The sequence below is a fragment of the Melospiza georgiana genome, chromosome 27 (genome assembly GCF_028018845.1).
Source record: "Melospiza georgiana isolate bMelGeo1 chromosome 27, bMelGeo1.pri, whole genome shotgun sequence".
Lineage (NCBI taxonomy): Eukaryota > Metazoa > Chordata > Aves > Passeriformes > Passerellidae > Melospiza > Melospiza georgiana.
Window position 1 is genome coordinate 1444279 of NC_080456.1, and position 25060 is coordinate 1469338.

General features: G+C 42.8%; 1 protein-coding gene across 4 annotated transcripts in view; it reads right to left on the reverse strand.

Annotated features, from left to right (window-relative positions):
- Window positions 1-8695: 8695 nt before the first annotated feature.
- ZBTB44 (zinc finger and BTB domain containing 44) overlaps window positions 8696-25060 on the reverse strand; it is a 41357-nt gene continuing 24992 nt past the window's right edge. The window contains exons 4-6 of one of the 4 annotated variants that reach the window (XM_058041252.1): window positions 19531-19640; window positions 15895-16195; window positions 8696-13899 (exon numbers count right to left, since the gene is read on the reverse strand). In XM_058041252.1, coding sequence (XP_057897235.1) covers window positions 13617-13899; window positions 15895-16195; window positions 19531-19640 — 694 coding nt within the window. In that variant the 3' untranslated portion in view covers window positions 8696-13616. Of the gene's footprint in view, window positions 13900-15894; window positions 16196-19530; window positions 19695-25060 lie in introns of all 4 variants that reach the window. The other 3 variants (XM_058041251.1, XM_058041250.1, XM_058041253.1) reach the window with 3 other exon arrangements.

The following is a 25060-nucleotide window of genomic DNA, read 5'->3' on the forward strand; positions in this document are numbered from 1 at the left end:
AATTAAAAAAGTTGCAGTGAAAATTAGTTTCCAATTTTGCAGGTTTCATATTCTTGCTTTGGGGATAATTAAATAATCCAGTAATTTCCTTTCCAAGACACTTTCAGAAAACTAAAACTCTCCACTTCTCCCTTCCCTCTGTCTCCCTTCAGGAATTTAAAGTTAGTTTTAATGAGCAAAGCGATTGTGCTTGACACCCCTGATAAAAGAAACCAAAACCAACACAGTAATGAATTTTATGCAGTTGTATAAAGAATATCAGGGGCACGAGGACCTCAGTTCCTCCTCCTGTGTGCCAGTTTCAGAACACAGGAAACCCTGGAGTGATGTGGCTGCACTCTGTCAGAGAAAACCAGAACAGCACAAGGCAGGAAAAGGAGGAAACCCAGATTTAAACCCTGCACAGATCTAGAGGGCAGGGACAGGATGGGGCTGGGGTTATATCCCAGTGACACTTGTCCAGCAGGAATTGCCTCTTTCCCTTGGGTTTCTCCTGCCGTGGTTTGATTCTTCCTGCAGAGGTTTGGTTCCTCCCTCTCTGGCTTTAGGCAAGAAGGAAAGCAGCTGCCTGAGCTACCAGCAGTGGCTGGAAAATGGAATGGCTCAGGTAAATTAAGGGATCAAAACATCCAGGGTGCTGCAGGAGAGGAGAATGTGCCCTGGTCAGTGCTGCTGCAGCCTTTGTCCCTCCCAACACTGCACACAGAGAGAGATTTGCTCAGAACAGGGTCCTGCAAAGCCACTCTGGGATGGGAATTCAGGGGCTCTGGCACCATCTCAGCAACAAAGACAAAATCCCTTCGTGCCAGTTACGCTCTGCAGCTGATCCAGGGAGTTTGCACAAACAGCAGCTGATGGGGAAAGGCCCCATTGGCACCTGAGCTCAGCTCTGCAGGGAAAGGGATCCCATTCCCTCTCCCAGAGCTCCCACAGTGCTGAGACAAAGAGGGCCAAAGCAGTGGCCAAAAGCTCCTTAAGACATGGCAGAGAGGGCCAAGGATCATCTCCATGGAATGGTTTTATTGCAGCAAGGCTCCCCAGCCTCCCTTGATGAGAGCCATCCTTCAAAGGCAATCTGGCCTGGATTATAAACTCAGATATCTGAGGAGCCAAGAGCTTGCAGTTTCCCATTAAGTGGTATTAATTGCCCTGGTTATCGTGCTCTGCAGTTTGACCTAACCTGCTGATTCCCCTTCCTCTCCTGCTGCAGAGCATCCATCACTTTTTAAAGGGTTCCATAAAGCTCCAGGGAAGGCTCTGGTTTGTGTTAGCCTGATTGCTCTGGACTGTGACAAAGCACCCATCACAGCTGCCCAGCCACACCATAGATCAAGCTGCTCTAACCTTGCCATGTCCCAGAGGGGAAGGGCAGCAAAACCATCAGATTTAACCTCCAGGCCTTTATTTCTGGCTGGAGGATGTCAAAGGCCATGCAAGCTTTCACTTTTTCCATGTTCCCTTAGAACCCACAGCAACAGACAGGAGGAGGAAAGCAGCAAAGGCAAGGGAGAATATTGGTTTCTCTGGGTCTGGATTAAAGGCACTTGAGACAGTAATTCATGTTCAGACCCAGGTGTTTATTATTTCTTATCAGTAAAAGCCTCACAACCATGAGTTCTGCAGCCTTTCATCAGAAGGCACAAAATGGCCAACAATCTCTTGTTACAAGGTCTTTTAAGACTAAACTATCCAATTAAGAGCTGATACCTGGATTATTTTCCCTTTTAACCCAGTAACTAATCCCTTGAAGCATGCAATGTGGACTTTTCTGCCCAATTACAAAATGCCATCCAAACCCATGAAGAAGAAGGAAGAAGGTGAAGAGGAAGGAAGAAGAAGGTAAAGAAGAACAACCTGCCTCCACCCTAAAACCTCCATTTTCTTCATATTTATTTCTATATTCTAAAATCCCAAACTCTAAGTTTTCCACTCTGTGATATTGCACACCTCTAACCAACTCCACACCCACAATCCCAGTGCTATCAATCAATTTTGGAAGCCTTCTCCACAGCCTCAGGTCAAATGCAGTGTTCTCATGTGGGTCTGTGCCTTTAGGCACAGAAAGTTTAAAATTCTCAGGGGTTCCAGCAAGAGAACAACAGAAAGTGGACTTTTGATGCCACTGAGCAGCCAAGGCCACATCAGTGCTCAGTTCCTGGCCCACACAAACGCAGGTGGGAACAAGTGGCCTTTGGGAACTCAGCAGCCAAGGCTTTCCTGGAGATCAGCTTTTCTCCTGAGCAATGAGGCTGCTGGGGATGAAGCCACATGTCCAACACCCGCCTGTGGCAAGGCTGATGGGGAATCAGCACAAAAATTCCTGGCATGGGTGGGTGGGTGGGTGGGTGGGTGGATGGATGGATGGATGGATGGATGGATGGATGGATGGATGGATGGATGGATGGACGGCCAGCCAGTGTTTTCCATCCTGTAGTGTTTTCATCCTGACTGAACCCTGTGAATTCCCAGGGTGACTCACACTAACCAGCACATGGCAGTGAATGTGCAGCAAACACATCCCCTGTAGGCTCCTCCAAAATCTGCTCCTCCTCTCCCTCTGGAAGCAAAAAGCTCTGGGCTCTTCTGCCTCCTCTACTCAGGGTGAAAAAGGTGAGGAGGAGCAAAGAAACAATGGGTTTAATTCCTATTCCCCGTGTCTCCTCTGGTGCTTTATTCCCTGAATAAACAGGAGAAATTCATAGAATCACAGAGTGTTTGGGTTGGGAGAGACCTTTGAGATAATCTGGTTCCAACACTCTGCACTGGGCAGGGAACCTTGCCCTGGACCAGTTCTGGAGAAACAGAAAATCCTCAGTGTTTCTTCAGCAAGAGACCCACCCTGGCATGGTTTGATACACCTGCCTGTGAATGGGAAATGAATTCCAGGGGTTTGGCTCATGTCTGCTGTCCTGGATTGCCAAGCACATTGTATTCTATTACCATCTGTATGGCAGTTGCCTTCTGTTCAGTGGGCAGTTCTCCTTATCTCTTCCACAGCTGGGGGGACATCTGCTGATAACAGCCATTGAATGTCCCTGCATGGCTGATAAGAACTACAGCATCCCATTGGGAGATGTGAGCCCAGAGGGAGGAGCCAAGCATTGCTACCTGGATATAATCTGGAGACTCTGGAACACCAGCCAAGCATTCCTGCCTGGATATAATCTGGAGATTCTGGAACACCAGCCAAGCATTCCTACCTGGATATAATCTGGAGGTTCTGGAACACCAGCCAAGCATTGCTACCTGGATATAATCTGGAGATTCTGGAACACCAGCCAAGCATTCCTACCTGGATATAATCTGGAGATTCTGGAACACCAGCACGGCTTCTCCACTGGATTCCCCAGAGGAACAGCAGCTGTCTCTTCCCCTGGATCTTCAGAGGAGAGACTGCACCTTTCTCCAGGATCCTGCTCCAGCAGAACCAGCCCTGACACTGCAGGAGGGCTGAGCCACAATTCCAATGGCACTGCTGCCAACACCCTGACCCACAGGGTGTCAGGTTGGGTTCTGACTCTGTCAGTGTTGTTCTAGTGTACTGCATTGTTTATTTTATCCTTTCATTTTCTTCCCTATTCAAGAACTGTTAGTTCCCTGCTCCCATATTTATAGCAATTTGGAGCGGGGGCATTTACATTTTCCATTTCAGGGGACGCTCCTGCCTTCCTCAGCAGACACCTGGCTTTTGAAACCAAGACATCTGCACAAACCATTGCTGCATGAGCAGTAAGTGCACCCTGCCTCAGCAGAGACATCTCAGGGAAGGAGCCAGGAACAGCTCCTGTCAATGCAGGCTGGGCTCTGACTCAGGATTTTCCAGTTAGACTCAGGATTTTCCCAGATTTTCTTTCCATGAATCCAAGCCCTCTCAAACAGTATTCACCCACAGGATTCATTCCTGCCTGGGATGCCAGATGCTGCCTCCAGCTCCACTCCAAGATGCAGATGGAGAGTGGAGGGGATGATGTGGGTGCACACGTGAGCGTGGGCTTCTCCTCCAGTGAATCAGCCACAATCACAACAGCCAGGGATGCTCTGCTCAATGCTTTTAGAAAAGGACACTTAAAGGAACATGAGCAAAATTAAAATACTGAACTAGTCAGATTAAAAACTCATGAGCTGTAAACCTTAGAAGAGAAACACAATTTTGCCTGTAACACACACAAAGAGAATTTTTAAGAGCAATTCACTCTGTGTGTTCTTCAAGGAGCTTTTTCAGCCTGAGCTTATGCTCACTTTTTCAAAAGAGGCTGACCTGAACATTTTTTTATTTCTTTCAAGCACAACAATCCAACCTAAAGCCATTTCTTTTTGTCTGGCTCTGTATTAATTTCAATTCCATCAACGAGGCAGTTGCATAACTCTTGTTTGTAATTGCTGTCACGTCAACCCTGCAACTGATCACTGCAACACTGAAGTTATATAAAAGGTTTTGTTAGGATTTTTGTTATTTTTCTCGTTTAAATTGTGGGAAGATGAAGTCCTACCCTGGAGAGATGTTTTGGTTTTCTAAGCTCTGTTGTCTATTAGTCTTGTGTCTTTTCTCTCCAGTTTTGTTTTACACAGGGTCTGTTTATGCACAGAAACTCTCCAAAAAGTTCTGGGCACCCCACTAATACACAGTCTATAAAATAAACTCTGCTGAGTCAGAGAAGCTACTGGCAAAAGCAAAGTTCACAAAATGGGTTTGCTCTTAAGGAGCAATTTCAATTTCTGGCAAGGCAGACTATTTAAATGCTCCAGTGGCTGGAATTGTAATTTACCTTGTTCTTCCAGAACCAGCGGGCTGTTTCCATGCAATGATGGAGTATCAGACCCCATGGGATCCTTTCTCCTTGTGTCTCTTCACCCAAACACAAAAAATTGCTCCTGGAATTCAGAGTCAGCTCCTCCAAACTCCTCTTGGTGTCCTTGCCCCTCCTGAACACTCCTGATCATCCCCTTTGACCAGGGCTGTGCTCACCTGGCAGGGAGGCTTCTCCTGCCCCCAGAGAATTTCAATGATCCATTTTACCTCTCATTTTCTGTCCTGCTGGAGGCACAAATGCCAGGGCCATGCTCACAGATCAGATCCCCTAGGCCCAAGGTGTTCTGAAAGGCATTCAGCACTGCAGACAGAAATGCTTCAAGCCACCAAATAATGAAGGACTTTATTTTGACATCAGTGAATTCTACCCAGTACTTACTCCACTTATGTTCCTTCATACTTAAAAGCAATCTGTTTGGAGCTGACATTGTTTTTTTTTTTCTTTAAAATAGTCTAGACAATGTCAGATTCTGCAAGGGGAAAAAATGAAAAATACCAAAAATACCAAAGTACCACTATAATGAAGTATCAATGCTCCCTCCTAAAAACAAGAAAAAAAAAGAAAAAAAAAAGAAAAGAAAACCCTTCAAGACCAGAAAATATAAAATATATCTGCTTCTTACAGTATCTTGTCTGTAAGTCCTGCCTCCCTGGGGAGGAGAAGCTTGTTTAGAGATGGGCATGGGATGGCAGGAAAACACATCTCTCATTCCCTCTCCAAAATCAAGAGAAGCTTGTAAGGGCTAAACCAGAGCAAAGCAAGGTTCTTGCTGGAGGTCTGGGCTTTGAACCCATTTATTTCATCATTTCCCAGGAGCCAGCAGTACCAGCTGCTCCTGAGGGAAGCAGCAAGGAAGGAGTTGGTCAACTGCTGTTTTCACATGGTCATTGTTCAAAATTCCTTCTGGATTTTGTGTGCACCTTCAGGGGAGCAGGCAGCACTCTCTGAAGAAAAATTGTCACCTTCTGAGTGCTGGAGCTTTGCAAACCACAGATTTGGAGCACCTAGGGAGGCACGGGGAGCCTGGGAATGCAGTTTAGCCAGCTGCAGTGCATGCATTCCTGAAGACACTCCCACAGGAATCCAGTGGTGTTTGAAATGAGAGGGGTGTGTGGCAAAGCCAGGGCACAGCCACTCAACACTCAGTCACATTTAACTCATTAATTTCATAATTTGGATAGAAGAGATCAAACTTCAACAGGGAGGTAAAGGTTCAAGTGAGATACACAAATAGATGCCCTGTGAGTTGTTCTCTTATCTTCACCTGAGACCTTGTGAGTGAGACAAAGGCAGCTCATGCTCAAAGGCAATTAACTCAAGCCCTCAGAGTGGTTTTCAAACACACAGATCTCACTCGGGGTGTTTGTGGCCTATTTCTCAAGGATTTGTGAAAGGCAGCTAAGGAAATCAGGGCTCCTGGCAGTGACTCTGCTGTTCAAGCATGTTGCTGTGCCCTGAAAAGCTGCCAACAGACCCCAAACTCCACAGGACTGCACCCCAACCTCGGGGCTGTAAGAAAGGCTCTGCCACGGGCACACCTCCCTGCTCTGCATGCTCAGGGTCTCACAGAAACCTCAGCTCTCACAGGGGTGATGTTACCTCACTCCTCTGGAGATGCAGCTTGAGGAAAGCTAAGAAGAAATAAGAAAATGCATCCCAGCATTCAAAACCCTCTGATAACGTACTGAAAGAAATGGATGTTTTAGGTTTAATCCCAAGTGTAGTTTAAGGCAAGTTTTTTCTATTTTAGTTCTCTCTCTTGCTCTGTTTGGAATCCAAGCACATGAGCAACAGAAATTGTTTTATGTTCTGTGTTTTTACATCTCTCTTGTGAAGAACACCAGCATTTCAAAGAACACTTCCAACAAGTTAGAGAGGAGAAATAAAAAGGTGTTTGCATTGAAACTGTATTCATGCATAACCCCAGCCAGGTTTCTCTCAGCAGCTTCATTTTCCTGGGGATATCACTGGGTAGGAATGGAGCAATCAGCCCTGGGAGAACTCTCATCCCCGCTCTGCCACATTCTCAGTAGCTGAGTTTGGTCTTAGCTCAGACACTCTCCTCTAAGCAAAAGAAATAATCCTTTATTACTGTCAGGAATAAAATGCTGAATGCTCTAAGGATGCCACACAAAAAGCTTCAATAGTGTGCACTTGCTTTGTTAAGGGTGCCTAAAAGGTGTTTCACACAAAATATATGGTTGTGCTTTGGAAAATCCTGCTCCAGTCACCAGCCCAGGCCTTGCCATCCATCCAGGGGTGCCTGTCCAGCTCTGGGTGCTGTGAATTCACAGCTCCACCATCCACTCATGTCTGTAAAATTCCTTCTCCTGCCCAGCCGAGGTCTGCTCAGCAGGACAGCCCAAGGCATTCTGCTTGCCCCTGGGACAGTGTTATCTTTTTATACTAAAAACTGCGTGTACAATGTTTACAATCACTTCCCAATACCCATCACCTATGTTAGACAGTGAGCTTCTACTCGAAACCAATCTAAAAGTGCAACATTACAGCAGAAGATGGAGGCCAAGAAGGAGAAGAAGGAGAAAGGCTGGACGTGCCCAGATCCCTCCATCTTGCCCCCTGAACCTCCATTCTAAAAAACTCCCAAATCTACTTTTTCACCTCATGATATTTTCACTGTCATTCTACTTAAATTGTTTGTGGCTTGCAGATCTTCATCTAAGGTTGGTAATTTGCTCCATGGGTCATAATCAAACCCACAGGGGCATTTTGGGCTCTGTGCCAGGGTCTCTGAGACCCCTGGTGGGGGTCTGGGCTGTTCAGGACAGCCAGAGGGATGTCCTGGGTCCTGCCCAGCTCTGGGGGCTGTGTCTGAATTTACAGCTCTACCATCCACACCCAGGGGTGCCCTGCCCACCTCTGGGTGCTCTGTGTGAATTAACAACCAGCCAGAATTTACTGCAGACTCCAAATGTGTCCTGGCTTCAACGAAATAAATTTCTGCTTTCATGGGAGACCCAAGCCTCTGTCACACTGCATCTCTCCAGGGCCCTCACCAGATGAACTCCCCTCTTCCAGTTATGCTCAGGTTCAGACCCCTGTCCCAATTCATGTTCCTCAAAGGAGAACTTGGCATTTAAAACTATCCAGCCCTACCCATGTTCATCATGGCTCCAGCTGCTCTGCACCAGGGAGAGCTTTTCCATTTTGTGCCTCACTCCTGTGTCAGACACTGAGCACAGTTTGGCAGCTGGTGTATAAATCACCCCAGCCTGCTTGTATTGAGCTCCTCAGCCAAGCACTTCCCAACCTGCCATTTTCCAAGTCATCTGTGGATCCAGGATTGCAGCTCACTCACAGGTGGGGCTGTAGGAGGAAAAGGATTTTAATTGCCAGGGTTGTAGAACAGCAGAGATGGGTTTTGAGTCCCACACTCTGGGCTGTTTCAGGACTCCTCTGAAGCTCACAGCTGCCACTGCAGTGACTGCCTACTGTACTTTAAACCCCTTCTGCTTTGGCTGATTTGATGAGGCTCCCCCTTGGCTTTCCATCAACATCACCCCAAGGAAAGCTGGCCCCAGCACTTTTGCAGAATGAGGTCTAAAGAGAACGTGAACAGAAGGCAATCTAACAGACAAAGGAAAATGAAACAGAAATGTGTGCTGTGTTCTTAATACTCTTCATGTAACTTCTCCATCCATCTATTAATGTTAATTTTGTTTTAAACTACCTTTCTCCCAGGGACAGCTTCAGCACCAGTGAGTTCTCCCCATATCAGCTCTTTTGGGACTGGTTAAAAGCAAAGCTTTGAGAGAATGTGGTTCAAGGGACAGGGCTGCACCTTCTCACTGAAGGTCCAGGTTACTCTGCTGCACTGCAAGGCAAACACTGCCAGAGTTAAATAACCACACAAAGCAAAGATATACTCCATAAAACATTAATATTTTAATGAAAAATCTTAGCTTCATATTTCTATCCAAAGACACTCAAAACTAGTTTTTCTCCCCCCTTAATTTTGACCTATAATGGGACCAGTTTGGAGATTTTTTTTTTTTGTATTTTGGAACTTTTTTTTTAAAGATTAAACAACCAGGCTAGCAAAAAGGTACCCAATACATACTTTTCTTATATCAAACAAGCTAGTATTTCAATACAATGTAACTATACAGAATATATACATTACACATATGATCACAAAGCAAACACTACAGGCTCAGAACAGAGTTGAAAAAACATGATATTCACATTGATTACAATAACTCTAAAAATGATTGTAACGTTGAAACGGCACTTAGTTTACAAAAAAAGTCACAAAAATATATATAGCCACCAAGAACTATGGTTCCTGAAAAATACTAATAGCCAGATAGTATTATATAAAATGTGAAGTGTATTTAAACATCGTATACATTAAAAAACAAAACCAAAACCCAAAACCAATTCTGTTAGGTCAATAAACATGCCAAGTAATCTAGCTGTGGCCAGCATCAACAAGAGAAGCTGTACTGAGGATGAGATGATGACTGATATACGGCTGGTGACTGGAGACTGGCACAGTTAAGGGGGTTTCACTGTTACTAAAATGCACAAAGAAGCCCAACAATAATTTAATTCACATTTTTTTTTCCCTCCAGCTTCCACTTTTCCCTCTTTGGGGTTTCACCATGGGCAGCACCTCGAGTGAAGGCACTGCAGAACAGAGCAAGGAAGCTGTCCAAGGACTCGGTGTAGCCAGGGTTACAGGTCAGAATATCAAAAGCATGCACAGCTAAATGAATGGTGAAACAAAATCACTCTTCTGGGGACTTCAGCAACCCTCAGGAAGACTGTAGGTACAGTTGCCACACAGGCTGGCAGCACCAGATTCCTTTTTTTTTTTAGTGCAACCAGATTTGTAGCTGAGAGCTGTGGGACACGGAGTTACTGTGCTAGCACACGGAGTGAACGAAAATCCAGAGCAGTAAGTACTGTTGCACTAAAAAAATTCACATTTGTTTCTTTTATGGTACATTTCCTCAAATACTTGGAACCCACTCTATTTACCAGGTACCTCTGGTGTGGTGAAGTACTGTCTTGAACCCTCTTACCTGCCATCATCATCACGATGCTATGGGATTTATTATGTCTACAGTTGGAGATGAGAACCCTCCAAAACAGGATTTCACCTTGTGAGCAAAACTGGAACGTGAGCGGCCTGAATGAAAATCAGCTATTTGCCATTTTCTGATGGTGTGGAAGTTGCAATGGATGTGGGAGCAGCAGGTGCTCCTCCATCTGAATTCTCTCATCCCTGCAGGGTGCACAAAGCTCCTGCTGGATTTGCATATAAAATGCTTCCTGGTTTGTCTCTGAGAGAGACCAGCACTCACCTCAGCCCTCCCACCCCAGGGCTGCAGGGTGGAACCAGCGACCAAGAAGTGCCTGAAGCCCTCATATAAAACCTTAAACCATAGCTTAAAAACAATAAAACTCCATCCCACAGGGGACATATAGGGATCATAGTCTTATAAAATATATCTGACTGCATTGGCAGCTATTACTTTTTTAAAAAGTTTAAATTCACATCTTTTCGACTCAGAATCCATGTGAAGCCAGAACCATTTCCAATACCCGAGTCTACTGATCTCTCAGTATGAGAGACTTGGCCATGGTCTCTGCGAGCCTGACAACTGAACTCCAGCTGTGGGGACACCACTTGGGCTCACTCTGCTTGCAGCAGGAGGGCTGAACCACATCAGCCCTGACCCTTGTCTAGCAGACACAGAAATGAATACTAAATAATGGATTTTTTTGGGAGGGAGGGAAAAAAAGTGAAGAAGAAATAAGAAAATGCATCCCAGAATTCAAAACCCTCTGATAATGTGCTGAAAGAAATGGATACTTTAGGTTTAATCCCAAGTGTAGTTTAAGGCAAGTTTTTTTTCTGTTTTAGTTCTCTCTCTTGCTCTGTTTGGAATCCAAGCACATGAGCAACAGAAATTGTTTGAAGATGTCCTGTGTTTTTACATCTCTCTTGTGAAGAACACCAGCATTTCAAAGAACTGAACACTTCCAACAAGCTTTAGAGAGGAGGAATAAAAAGGTGTTTGCATTTAAACCGTATTCATTTCTATGGAGAAAAGAGATATTAACAAGAAACAATTACAGACAGGAAAATCAACAAGTGAACTCAACCCTAAAGCAACCAAACAAAATCCTGCAAGAACTCTATTCTTCCTCCAGTTGAACCAGATTGAAAAGTGAGAACTAAATTAAGATGTTACCCAGAAATTAGGAAGCTGAAAAGATAATGTGTAACACACAGTGCAATGAACAATGAACCCCAGGCCCTGCCTTGTACCTCGGTGTTAATGATCCTTATTTCTTTTCAAGGAAGAACAGATCAGAGTTGTAAAGTCTTTGTAACTTTCCCCTTTCTCTTTGGTATTCTGAAAGCAATTTGCCTTCTGACTCAAAATTTTAAGTCTTAAAATCCAATATCCAGGTATGTCTGTGGTGTATTTGTACCTTCTCACCAATGAACTCTTTAGCAAAATACTTCAGGGAGGGAAATGATCAGATTTTAATGATCAGATTATGTCTTCCAGCTCATCCCTGACCACCTTTGATTATTACATCTCTGCAGTCAGGAAATGTGGTTTGGGTGAAGCACTGTTCAGAGCATGACTCACAAAGGACTCTCATTTACCTGTGGAACATGTCAGGAAAAAGAGAAAACGCTGGGTTTGAGCTCAGTGTTGCAGCCCTCTAGGTCAGAACAAAGCTCAGCAAAAGGCTTTGTCTTGTCTCACTGGCTTCTCAAGTGGAAGGGAAATGGTCTCTAAATCCAGCTCATCAGCAGGCACTGGGCTATTTCACAGCCCAGAAAAAGCATTTCTCCTTCAAGCCCTTTTAAGAAGCCTCACAAAGGTAGATATAATCAAGACTGAATTGCAGCACAGAAGTTCTTTGCAGCATGTTTCTAAAACACCCTTTGGATCTGGTGGAGAAACCTCATTCCAGCAACCTGGAAAGTACTTAAATCCCAACTGTTTTCACTCTATTTAACTAAAATATGTGGGTTTAACCTAAAAAGAGAAAAATTGCTGAAGTCACTGAAACCCTTTAAACACTTTCCAAAGGTCAATAAACTTTTTTCCTTACAAAAGCTGGCTATTAATAGAAAGAACTCAGTCTCAGAGAGTATCAGAGCTGCCTAGGCTGACTGAATACAAATTGATGTGCAATATAATACGACTTTTGTGTCTTCTGTTTCTTCAGGAGCAACCTTTCTCTATTGGTTTCATTTCCTCATGTTTGCATAAAACAAATCCGGAAAATAACAGAAAATAGCAATTTACACAAACAAGACTCAAAACTAAGGGAGTAAATCATGCCTTTGGAATACTGAGATCAAGGAATACCTACTCACTCAGCACATCATCTGTAGGCCGTGGGCATTTGGCATCAAACACTGAGTTAACTTCAGAAGCTGTAAGAAAAATCACAAATCTCCTAATGTACTTCCTAATTTAGGTTTCAAAGCAGTACTTGAGCCCAAACAGGCTCGACCAAACAAGACTCACTGCTCTGAAAATCCCACACCCTCCATTTGTAGCTTTTTCTAAATATGGAAAAATGAAATTGCAAATATTTCAGTTTATTGCTTGCTTGAGCTGTGTGTGTAGCTGGAGTAATGGCCTTTAATAAACCGAGTTGGCAAGGATTTAAAGTGTTTTGAAACAGGAACAATTCATCATTGCTCTATAGGCTTTTTGTAAACAGCCCCCTGTTGGTTAGAAAGTTGTCCTTAGAGAGAATAAATTGCTTGTTTTATCCAAAACAGGCTAGTAAAAATCTCTGAAACTATACATACATATGTATAAACAAAAAAAAAAAAAGTGCAATAATGCACAAAAGAGCTTATTTTTTCCAATCTGTAAACTCCCTCTAGCTAAATCTCAGATTAGTAAAAACACAGTGTGTATGTGAGGGGGCAATGATCAGAACTGCAAATAATCTGGCCACGGTTTAAGAATTTCAGTTTGGGAAAACCTTCATTTTCCTTTGTGGCTCCCCATCTACAGACAGGTACAGTCAGGAGATATTTGTCAGGCTTGCATGGCTGAACACTTCTCCATCATTCCCAATTCCTGGTGCACCTTTAGACTTTCCATGCCCAGCCTCAGCAGAGCTGATGTGTTTAGGCTATTTGATCAAGCAGTTTCTAAAAGGACTGGAACAGAAGAAGTAGGAATACCTGGCATTCATCTGGGCTGGACAGGGATGTGTGTTTTGAAGAAGTGTGTGACTGTTCCTTTCAAAACCGCTCACCATTTCCAAGCACAGGGCACAGTAAGGGCTTTGAAAAACAGCAGGCACATATAGGAAGTGTCACTTCTTTATGCAGAAGATTAAAGCATCCACTCAAAACTAGTCAAAACTGTTCAATCATGGTTTCCAATGCATCCTTTTGTTTATCATTTGAAAAAGGTTTCCTCTGATTTCTTTCCCTTAACCAGAGGGCCTGCAGAAGCAAGAGAAACTTAATGAGCTGCTCTAACTGTGGAAGAAGGAATAGTTAAAGTGATCTGAATCAGTTGTTCTTCTTTAGAAGTATATCACAGCTTCCATGATGTTCTGACAAGATCTTTTTTTGTGCAATCAGTCTTAAATATTTTCACAGAAGTGATCATTCAGTCATGAAAAATAACGTAACATCTGTCGCAGTTTTCAGTTTAAAGCGTAGCTTACAAAGTAAAAAGGGGAAAATCTCCCCACTTTTCGTTTAAAAAAATTAAATTAAAATGTACAGGACCAAACACAGGCACTTTCCAAAGAACAAAAATGAAACCAAACCATGAATTATTCGATAGTAATAGATGACAGCTCCGGTTTGGGAGGGTCACCCGCGGCTGCCTCAGCAGTGGTGTTAGTCTTTGGCTGCTCTGGCACATCTTCTTCCTTCTCTGCCAACCCACCCAGAGACCCCAAGGGGAAAGTGCTTTCACAATTCTGAGTAGATGACACCTGTGAAATGACAGGCATTTGGACAGAAGAGTTGCTCTCAAAGCCATGCTCCCCTAGCTCATACTGCCCGAGGGTCTCCTCTTGTTCCTGGTTTAAGTAGTCCGGTACTAGGAAGTCACTGCAGGAGGGGTAAAGGACAGAAGAGAAATGTCATTTCTCACACCATGGTAGCAGCTCCATCACACAAGCATTGACAGAGAACAAAGGAACTCATTTCACATTGGCCAAGATCATGGCACTGACATACCCCACTAAGCACCATCACCTGCTTCTCATTTCCACACACACAGAATTTATTCAGTGGCATCTATTTCACATCTGTATTTCCTACACAGCAACTTCTTATGATTAGATTGTATCACCTTGATGAGAATGAAAGTTAATGTCTGGAACACATTTGGCACTGCAAACCTCATTGAAAAAAAGGGAGCACTCAGGCTTTAAAAATAGAAACAAAAATGAGTTCAGCACTGGCAAAATGTGGCCCTTTCCATGTCTGAGGTACAACATCCCCCAGAGCAGCAGCAGGACTTCCCTGTGAGTGGGCAGGCTGGAACCAGGGGCACAGGTGGGGCAGCTGAAGGCAGAGGGAGCTGCCAGCTGCACTGGGGGTGTGATCCTGACACGTATCACACTCCTGAGAAAAGTATGGAATTGCACTTCCTTCCCCTTTTAATCCTTCCTGGACAACTCTTGTGCTATGCACTCTTAACAGCTGAGGGCTGAGTGGATCCAAAGAAAACCTACCAAATGCTCCAGTTGTACTTTCAGAGCATGAGGTAATAATGGAAATAAATTTCTTTGCAAGTTTTCAGCACCACACATGAAGTTTGTCTTGAGACAAGTATATACATGTATTACATATATGCACATTTGTATGCTTGGGTTCACCTGGCAATGCCTCAGTTAAAAGAAATCCTTAAAGGACAGAAGCATGCACTGCTCCAACCCCAACTCTGCTAAACCTCATGATTGTCAAATCAGACTGAAGGAAGGGCTACAGGCAACTTAAATCACACCCTTTAGTGTGACTTTAATTTGCTGACAACAATGCAGTGCTTACCACAACCAGGGCATCACCCTCAGAGTGTTTGCTCCAGTTTTGGCACAAGAGCCAAGAACAAGAACTGTGTAAGCCCTCAGATATGAAGCACTTGTACTTTTAAACAATATTCTGCTGAAAGAACAGCCACTGGCTTTCCTGCTTTGTTTTTCATCCTACGTCACTTCTGAGTTAATCAAATAGAACAAAATACTCAAATGTTTTTATGGGAAGAAGAATAATGTCTGGAAATCAGGAGGGGTGGGATTGTGATGCTGTAACATTCAGAACATTGCATTTTTTGCATTGCTGAAGGCAGATGACTTACACACAGCAAGCTGCACTCTCTCTATGGATTTCTGAGCTGGAAGATATTCCTGTCTTCAATTTCTCTCATCCAACTTTTGTATTTTCTATCTCAAATTCCAACAATTATATTTTTATCAATGAGAGAACACAGTGCTCGTCTGATACCTCAGAACTCTTTTAATAGTCTTTAGCAGTGCATTTGTGAGATATGCCAAGTCTTTGGTGCCCTGATAAAAAATATCCAAGTGGCCCTTACTATTTCCAAACCTATTAGTCTAACCATTTAGTAATGTTATCTAGAAAATGAGAAAGGAGAAGGTCTGGAGTCATGCAATCTTTCCACAGAAGTTGGAAGTCTGTGCCCTATGAAAGTGAACAGGCTACATACAAGATTTTGAAAAGCAAATCAATACAAAATCACCAATACTGTAGGACAGAACACTGTGGCTTCACACCATTGGCCTGGCCATAGGTACTAGTGAAAAGAGAAATTAAATAACCCAGAACCAGCCTCTGCATATCACTGGATTCTTCAGTAGCCTCCTATATAGCTCCCATGCTGTAAGACAGATCAGATACAACAGAGAGTGGAGCAGGAATCAATCTGACTGGAATTAGCTGGCAGCCTGATGAGAGGCACAGCAGGCTGCCCTGAAAGCAGGAAATGATGATCTAAGGAAAAAAAAAAAAAAAAAGGAAAAAAAAAAAAGAAAAAAAAGAAAAAAGCAAGTTTCCCTGTTAGGTTTTTGCTGTGCACCTCACCTGCTCTGGAAGTAGTTTGCTAGCTCTGACGCTTCATGGTTCAAGCTCCTCAGGTGAACGATTAAATTTCCAGAGTTGGTGAACATGGCGCCGCATGTTTTGCACTCGTAAATCCGAGGCTTGCGGATAATGTGCCGGGAAACCCGCATGTGGTGTTTATATTCCCCGAAGGAAGTGAAAGTGGCACTACATATCTGGCACCGGAAACAGCGTTTACCTTCGTGCTTCAGGCGATGCATCTTGAGCGAGTAAGCGCGGGTGAACTTTTTCCCACAGCGGTCACACTGAAAGGGTTTAATGCCTGTGGGAGAGAGCACAAACACGTTCACCTGGGGAGCACAGGGCACAATCCTCCCCAGACAGCAGCTCTAGGTGCTCACAGCAAAGCCCTGCTTGAGGAAGAGATTCTCTGTTAACAACTAGAGCAGAGCTGTACTCCCTCAGAAACCATCTCCAGGAAATCTCAGGTGTAAGAGCCGAAATGGGGGATGTGGGACTTCAGGGGCTCTCCAAAATGCAGTTTATTGTATCCAAAATGCAGTTTATTGTATACAAAATCCAGTTTATTCCATCCAAAATGTTACAGCAGTCCAGGGTGGTGGGTGACAGAGCTGTGCCTACAGCTGTCAGCTCCAGCTGCAGGCAGGCCTGGAAACCTGCATCCCTCATTCAGGCTCTTACTGATGGTGCCCCACGTTGGGCGCCACTAAGAGCCGAAATGAGAGATGTGGGACTTCAGGGGCTCTCCAAAATGCAGTTTATTGTATCCAAAATGCAGCTTATTGTATCCAAAATCCAGTTTATTACATCCAAGACGTTACAGCAGTCCAAGGTGGTGGGTGACAGAGCTGTGCCCACAGCTGTCAGCTCCAGCTGCAGGCAGGCCTGGAGACCCTTTGGTTTTGGTTACAATGCATTCTATACTTTGCTAAGCATCTTAATACAGCAGAACCAATCTGTACCTTAACTATTATCTATAGCCTATCATAACTACTGTAATTACCATATTCATGTTACTGTTCTCCAGTCACTAAAAGTCAGTACATTACAGTTTAAGCTAGAAGTTGTTTTTCAGTTTTCTTGCAGTGGAAAATTCTGAGACCTTTTTTCTACTTGCCACATTTGCTGACTTGTTTGCCTGTGCTCTCTTCCTGCTTGGTAAAAACATCTTCTTGTTTGGGGGTGGGTTTATCCTTTGCTCTAAGCCATACAAACCCCTTCTAACTAACACACCCTTTGCCTCCTTGGTTATCCAGTGAGACTGGCTCAGCAATTCTTTTCTTCTATATCAAAACTTGCTTCCATCTCTATTCTTTCATTTTAAAATCTTTCTGTCAAGCACACATATCTGTGAGACTTTCTTGTCAAACTTTCATCCTTCCCATCACTCATGGCTGTGACCTGTCCTGAGCTCTTTCCCCACAGTTTAAATGAGCTCAAGCCCCCGTGGATTGGATTAAACATCCCCAGGTGTGGGAATTCATAAAATCAAGGGTTTTGGGAAAGCTGCAAAAGGCAGGCTTCAGAGACAGCAGAACTGAGATTAGAGCTGATAGCATCTTCCCATTGCCATAACCCTGTAATGAAACTGATACTAAAAAATAAACCAGTTCAGAGCACGTTCCTCCTCAGTCCTGTCCCATTTTTGATTTGTACAGAGCCTCCAACCAGCAACACCCAGGCACAGCCACAAGGCCCTGATGCTGCAGCCATCTCCTGTGCCTTTGAACTCCTTTGATCTCGGCAGATTCTTGTGCCAGACTGGTTCCCAACAATGCAATTATCAGCCTACCCTTAATTGCAATGTTTTTTTCTGGCTGCCTTTGGCCTCAGAGAAGTGTTCTGGCAAGGGGACTGTGCACAGGGACGCCCCTGTAATGCAGCAGGAATGGTGATAAAAGGGGCAGTAGGAGCCTTTATATTGCGTGGGAACCTTGCTGCACAAGGATTTTCGGCAACTTTGCATGACAGACAGCTCTCTAAGACAGCAGAGCTTCGTGCCTCTCATTTTTTCCTTGTATTAATTTAGAATTTTTTTTCTTGTATTAATTCTAGAAATTCAATTCCTAGTTAATTTTTCATTTCTTACCCTAAAACATGCGAGCTCTGCAACATGTTGGAGTGGCTGAGTGCTTAATCACACAAACAGTACTATTACAAGATAAAAGTCTGAGTCACCAAAACCTTAGGATTTAATAAAAAGTGTGAACTGCAGAAAGTGGGAAAATCCAAACATGAGGTTAAGAATCTGGAATATGGAGCTCTATTCATAATAGGGCTGTCAAGGAATAAAAAAGATTTTCTCAAAAGGCTGAATGTGCATCAGCCCTGGCTGTTAATTCCCCCAGTCTTTCACTCTGCTTTCCTTACTTTCAAAGCAGGAGGTGAACTTTTAATTGAGGGCTTTTAGACAGAGAAAGCTGTAGTTAAGGTTACACTGCAATGCCCTGTTAAGCATGTGAAAACAAGTTAATAAACTGGAATATGGTCTGATGGAGCTCAAACTTTTCATGCTTTCCTAGTGTCCAAGGGCACCTATTTCCTCTGGTAGCTTGAGGGAAATCTCTTTAGCCATTTTACTCATGTGAAAACACTTTCAACATTTACAAGCTTTGAGAGTTCTTTTGCATGTTAATTATTCTAAACCAGCTATTCAAAGCTCTCCCAGCTTTACCCAGGGGTTGTCAGGTGGACCAGAGATGCTTTGCTGTCAGATTTTAACAAAAGGCTTGGGATCATTTTGCACCTGATATGCCCACAGAATTTGCTTTTTCAAATATTAAACACATATCTGGCTATTTTGCTTGAAAGGATTTGACAAATAATTATTGACAGGGGAAAAATTACACTTTGTCAGTTGTGTCTGCCCTGTCCCAGAATGGTTCGGCCTCTGTGTGCAGTAAGAGTCAGACTCAAACCAGGAGATGCTAAACCATGAGACTTAGTGGCCAAATGCAAAACCCTTCAAAATTCCCTTTATTCCCTCAAATGTCAATGTTATTGCCACATAATGCTGACAAGTCTTGAAAACACCAATAGCAAAGACATTGGGGAGTTCATGCTTGGTTAGAAATCAAAATTAATTTGGGGACCCAGGTCCAGAGGAGGCATTCCCATAAACCTTTGGCTGCCTGTGCTACCTGCAGGAGCTAAATTGATAATCAAACCAATTCAGTTGTCCTGCAATCCTTCCAAAAAGTCTGAGATCCAAAGGCATACAACCTCCTAAAATGCAAGGACACAGATAGATAATATTTTCTTATGCAGAAAGGAGACTTCATGCAAGTCTGCTCTGAAACACAGCAGGGAATTGCAATATGGCAGAGGAAGAATTTCAATCTATTTCTTTAGTGCAATACAAGGGCCAAGTATATTTTATTTCATCTCAGATCTTTTTCAGGAAAATTACTTATCCTGATGAGTCGCAGGCAATCAGGTTTTTTTTCAGTCCACACAAATGCTGATTATCCACGAGCACAACTATCAGTCAGACTCCAGGGATCAAAACAACCATTCAACGACAACCTCTACCCAATCTTTCTGAAATCAACTCTCAAGCACTTGGCAGGTGAGTGTAAAAGCTGCATTATTACAAGGCTGTGAGTCAGGAATTGGGGGAGCAGGGCTGTTTCTCACCTGAGTGGATGAGCATGTGTTGTTTCAGGTTCTGGATGCGGGTGAAGCGCACCCCGCACGTGGGACACTGGAAGGGTCTGTCGGGACCGTTGGGGCTGGGCCTCTCTGTGCTGCTGGTGGAAGGAGCAATGTAGAGTTGGTAGGGGTACTGAACGTTCTCCAGACTACAAAGAAAAAAGGCATTCATTTATAAAACCAGCCAAGAAGCCTCCTCTGCAAAAATCGGAACCTTGAGGGCTTTTGTGGGAGAAGGAAGAGATTGGCACGTCACATTTCTGCTGAAATCTCATTTATTCTGGAAATCTCTGGGTCTGTAGCAATGTGTCTGATCTGCACCTGAAATCTTACAGTCACTGACTCTGCACATCTGAGCACACCCAGGGAATAAGCTCAGAATTCTGTTTCTCTGGGCCTGAGCACAACTGCAAGCTGAACTGAATGTTATTTTCCAGGCGTGGGCATTTTCTCCAGCACATCGATGACTTGCAATCACTAAACAGTCCCTGAGGAAGAGTTTATAGAGCTGAGCAAATGAAAAGCAAAGGAGTATTTTGCAGCTTCAGTGATATTTACAAATGAAATTAAAGCCAATTAATTTTTCATTTCAATCCAAGCTCCATCAACAAATACTAGCACCTACAATTGCATATTTCTTAGTTTAAAATATTAATCTAATGAAGCAATACTTGCTCCTTGTCTGATTCAAAGAGCTCCAGTGCTGTGTTTAAAGAACAGCACATGAACTGCAATGAGGAACAATTTAACTTTCAAAGTAATTTATTTAAAACTGACTAATTGCTCCTCCATAGCCTCCAGCTGCAAACTGTTTAAGGGAACTATAGTGCTCTAATCCAAGTCCTCTGGCAAGGAGCTTGCTAAAGGGCACAGTGAAATAGGAACAGATCTGCTGGTACAAACAGGGTTTGTATTACCTGGGGTTTCCCTTCCCTGAGCATTAAAATCTGTATTTTTGGTGAAATTGCCATTTCAGCTGCTCCCAGCCTGCTGAAAGATCAGCCATCAGTGGCAGCAGGGAACTGCTCTGACCCCGGTTGTTCACAACACATTGCAACCTGAGCTTTGCTGAAGTGAAATGTCTGAAATGCTCTGAGAAAAGAAAAGATGCAATGGTGCCTCCTCACAGTCAGAAAGTTTTCCTAACTGAGGAAATCCTTCTGCTGCTCTGCCTCCCCCTCAGGCCTAGAGGGCTGGGATCAGGGTAATGCTGGATTTGGGGGTTTCTAACACTCACACAAAATGAAACATGCACTTTGCACAAAGATATTTTCCTAGGCATCATACAAAAATTCACAAAGCAGCTCAGCACAGGAGGGGAAGAACCAGGATCATCTCTTTAAAATCAACACTTAAACTGTCTTTACTGTGGAAAAGGATGGAACTACAACTGTGAGGACAGGGGGGATCTGAATTCTGAGTGCAGAATTCTCAGCAGCCAAAGTTCCAGTTGTAAAATTTATCTGGAGAGAGAGCACCAGGTATCTCTTGATACACACAGGATTAAAGGGTTTCCTGTAGAGTTTAGTATCACTCAGTCTGTAAAACCCTAAGGATTTCTGACCTCACATGGCACTGGAGGAAGATTTGCACTAAAGAAGACATTTTCTTGTCCTTGACTTTTTATACACAGTAGGGTCCCAGAGCTGTGGAAAACAGAGATGTGACGGACTGGTGATCTGTGATAAAGGGAATATTTGCAAGAGCAAAGTCACTAGCTCCTGTCCTGGGCCTGGCAGAATGGAGTTCTCTGCCATTTTGGGGTCTACAAAACATCAACTGAAGCTTTTTGAAATAAATGAGAGCATTTTAAACACAGGTTCTGATTTTTCTAACCAAATTCCTGACCAAGCCTGGCACTCTGCTTCCTTTTTTATACATGCAGTGTGCTCAAATAAGAATAACATTTGGGTTTTGTGACAACAAAGAATTTCATCTTCTGACAAGTTCCTCAGGTGCTGCCTCCCTCAGTGCTGTGGTAGGGGACTGTGAGGAGGCACAGGCACCTTGTGCTGCTGGAGCTTTCTCAGGAGACACCCAAAGTAGGGCAGCAGAGCTCTCCTTTTGTTTCCAGCTCAGGAGCCAGAGCTGAGCTCTCCTTTTGTTTCCAGCTCTCTTGGGCTCACCCACCCTCCACGCCTGTGCTGGTGCCACCTCCTCCCCTGGAGAAGTGTTATGGGCACAGCTCCACAGAAGAAATTGAAATTAAAGCCTGGTTTTTTTAATTCATCCATCTTTCATGGTGAGCAGGGCTGATTAAAGCAGATGCAGTGGGAATCAGAGGCTCCCCAGCTATCAGTGCCTGGCTTGTCTTTTCCCATGCTCACACTGCCAGCAGGGTGAAATACCTATTTGGTGACATAACTTAGCACCATGAAGAGATTCTATTTGAAACATTATTAGATTTTCTCTCCCCTGCTTCTTTTTCCCCTCACATTTACTTAATTTTTCACGACTTGCAATTTGTGATCAATATGGCATTTAACAGCTGAGATTTGCCTGGCATCTCCAAGAACTTCTGCACATAGAGAGAGAGGTTTCCAATGTTGTCACTGAAATATCCTACTTGCACTTTTTCTTTTCATCCTGAGATTATTTACATATTTAACTATGCAGAACTGAACTCTGACAAACATGAATTCCAGGTTCACTGGCATTTTGGTAATGTCCATTATTTGCAAATAACTGTTATTTTAGAGAAATGGAGATTCTCATTCTGTTGGATCAGAGAGACTTTTTATAACTTTTATAAATGAGCAATTCCTTTTTAAGTATAGCCACAAACTGATACAGAGACCAACTGTTAAAGCAGGCAAGATTAGAAAAGTGACATTACTTAGCACCATGAAAATATTATATTTGAAACATTATTAGATTTTCTCTCCCCTGCTTCTTTTCCCCCCACATTTACTAATTTTTTTGCAATTTGTGATCAATATGGCATTTAACAGCTGAGATTTGCCTGACATCTCCAAGAACTTCTGCACATAGAGAGAGAGGTTTCAAATGTTGTCACTGAAATATCCTACTTGCACTTTTTCTTCTTTTCACCCTGAGATTATTTACATATTTAACTATGCAGAACTGAACTCTGACAAACATGAATTCCAGGTTCACTGGCATTTTGGTAATGTCCATTATTTGCAAATAACTGTTATTTTAGAGAAGTGGAGGTTCTCATTCTATTGGATCAGAGAGACTTTTTATAACTTTTATAAATGAGCAATTCCTTTTTAAGTATAGCCACAAACTGATACAGAGACCAACTGTTAAAGCAGGCAAGATTAGAAAAGTGACATAACTTAGCACCATGAAAATATTATATTTGAAACATTATTAGATTTTCTCTGCCCTGCTTCTTTTTCCCCCACATTTATTTAATTTTTTTGCAATTTGTGATCAATATGGCATTTAACAGCTGAGATTTGCCTGGCATCTCCAAGAACTTCTGCACATAGAGAGAGAGGTTTCAAATGTTGTCACTGAAATATCCTACTTGCACTTTTTCTTCTTTTCACCCTGAGATTATTTACATATTTAACTATGCAGAACTGAACTCTGACAAACATGGATTCCAGGTTCACTGGCATTTTGGTAATGTCCATTATTTGCAAATAACTGTTATTTTAGAGAAGTGGAGGTTCTCATTCTATTGGATCAGAGAGACTTTTTATAACTTTTATAAATAAGCAATTCCTTTTGAAGTGCAGCCACAAACTGATACAGACACCAAGATTAGAAAAGTGTGTAACAATCCAAATGTGAAATACCAGAGAAGGAATAGATGAGACTTCACTTAACAATAATTTTAATACTTAACAGACTCCTGTGTGCCTATTAAGCTGACAACAATTACATGTGACCTACTGTTTATGAAACACTGATTATGCAGGAGGCCAAATTAATGATGTTAATTATTTAAGACAGAAACTCAAGAGATAAGACATCTTAGTTTTTGAAATGTTTATGATTCTTCCACAGTGACATGGATGAAATATTGAGAGGCTTTTAGAGGGACTGGGCTTTTGCTTTGTTTTAGAAATAGAAATGTACTATATTACATTTATTAATATAATAAATGCTTATTACAACATACATTTTTCAACATTAGTTTGCACTGGGCACACACAACTGATTTTGACATTTTGAGAATTTCTAGTGGTAAAGAAATGTACAACCTGGAGTTAAAGGTGCATGAAACATTCAGTTTGGGAAGGAAATTTTCTCCATCTGTACAACGTATTGATTGGGTTTTTCTAATTCAGCTAGAGAAACATGTTTTACTTTATTCAGAATTTTTATGCACCCAAAACTGTGTGCCCAAATTGCTGCACAGTGGACAACAATCCATATTTATTGGCTGCTGTGTCCATCCCATGCTTGAAATGGGAATTTCAGTCATGCTTGAAGGGCTGTCCCAGTGTATTTGAAAGCACTGACAAGACAAATACAAATCCCTGAAAGGAAACTGCTCAGGTCTTGGAAGCACCATTTTAAACTTTTAGCTGGTTCTTGGAATCAGAACATTCTTGACACTTTCATCTGAATTTATAAAATAAATCACTTGGTAGAAAATTTTAGTTCTGGAGTCTGAAATCCCCTTGACTCTCAGTTCACTTGTAGCTATTGAAACAAGGTGCAAATTCAAATTAATTTTCCTGATACTTCTGTCACTCTGAGACTAATTATTCTCAAACTGGAGCATAAACTAAGGTAAATATTCTTTCCTTCTCTGCATGTAGGAGATATTTTAGTGGGAATTTTCAGTGTGTTTAAAGAATTTTTTGTCTTTTGAATTTTCTATGCAATTTGTGCTGAAGCTCTGCAGTTTTATAGGAAATTTCTGAAATAATCCACTGCTGAAAATATGTGTGCCACTTGACATCAGAATTACAGGTTTCAAAGCCTGGATTAGTTCAAGTGCAACATGTGCTCCTACTATTAATTCAACCCTTAAGTGCTGGGTGTTATTTTTATACTCAGGTTTGTTAGCAGATAGATAAAATCTTCCATGTCATCTAAAAAGTCTTATCTAAGCAGTTATTTTCCCTTTTTAAGGGAAGTGGGACAGATTTGAGATGGAAATGACAGGAAATATTTTATGAGCTATGAAAATGCAGCTTTTGGTTATTATCCCTATAGGGAGCTTCTCTTGACACAATTTCTGCAACAACTTCCAAAGGTTCACACTTCTTCCTCAGATTTACTTGCCTTACAAACCCCAGTTTGGAAAAATGTGCTGAGAGAGGGGAGAGCTCAGCACTGGAAGTCAGAGGAGCTGAGAGCAGCCCTGTGTGCCATGCTGGGTACCTCACTTGGCTCTAACAGAACCATGATGTCTCTTTGACCAAACAGACCCAGTTCAGTTTGGGTTTCTCTGCCAACCTTCCCTTATAAGGGATTCCCTTAATAAATCACTCAGCTCAGCACAGCAAAAGCCTGCTAAATATTTACAGCAAGTGCCACACAGCATCTTGGTAAGAACTACAGGCAGAAAGTTTGGGGGAAGAGATTT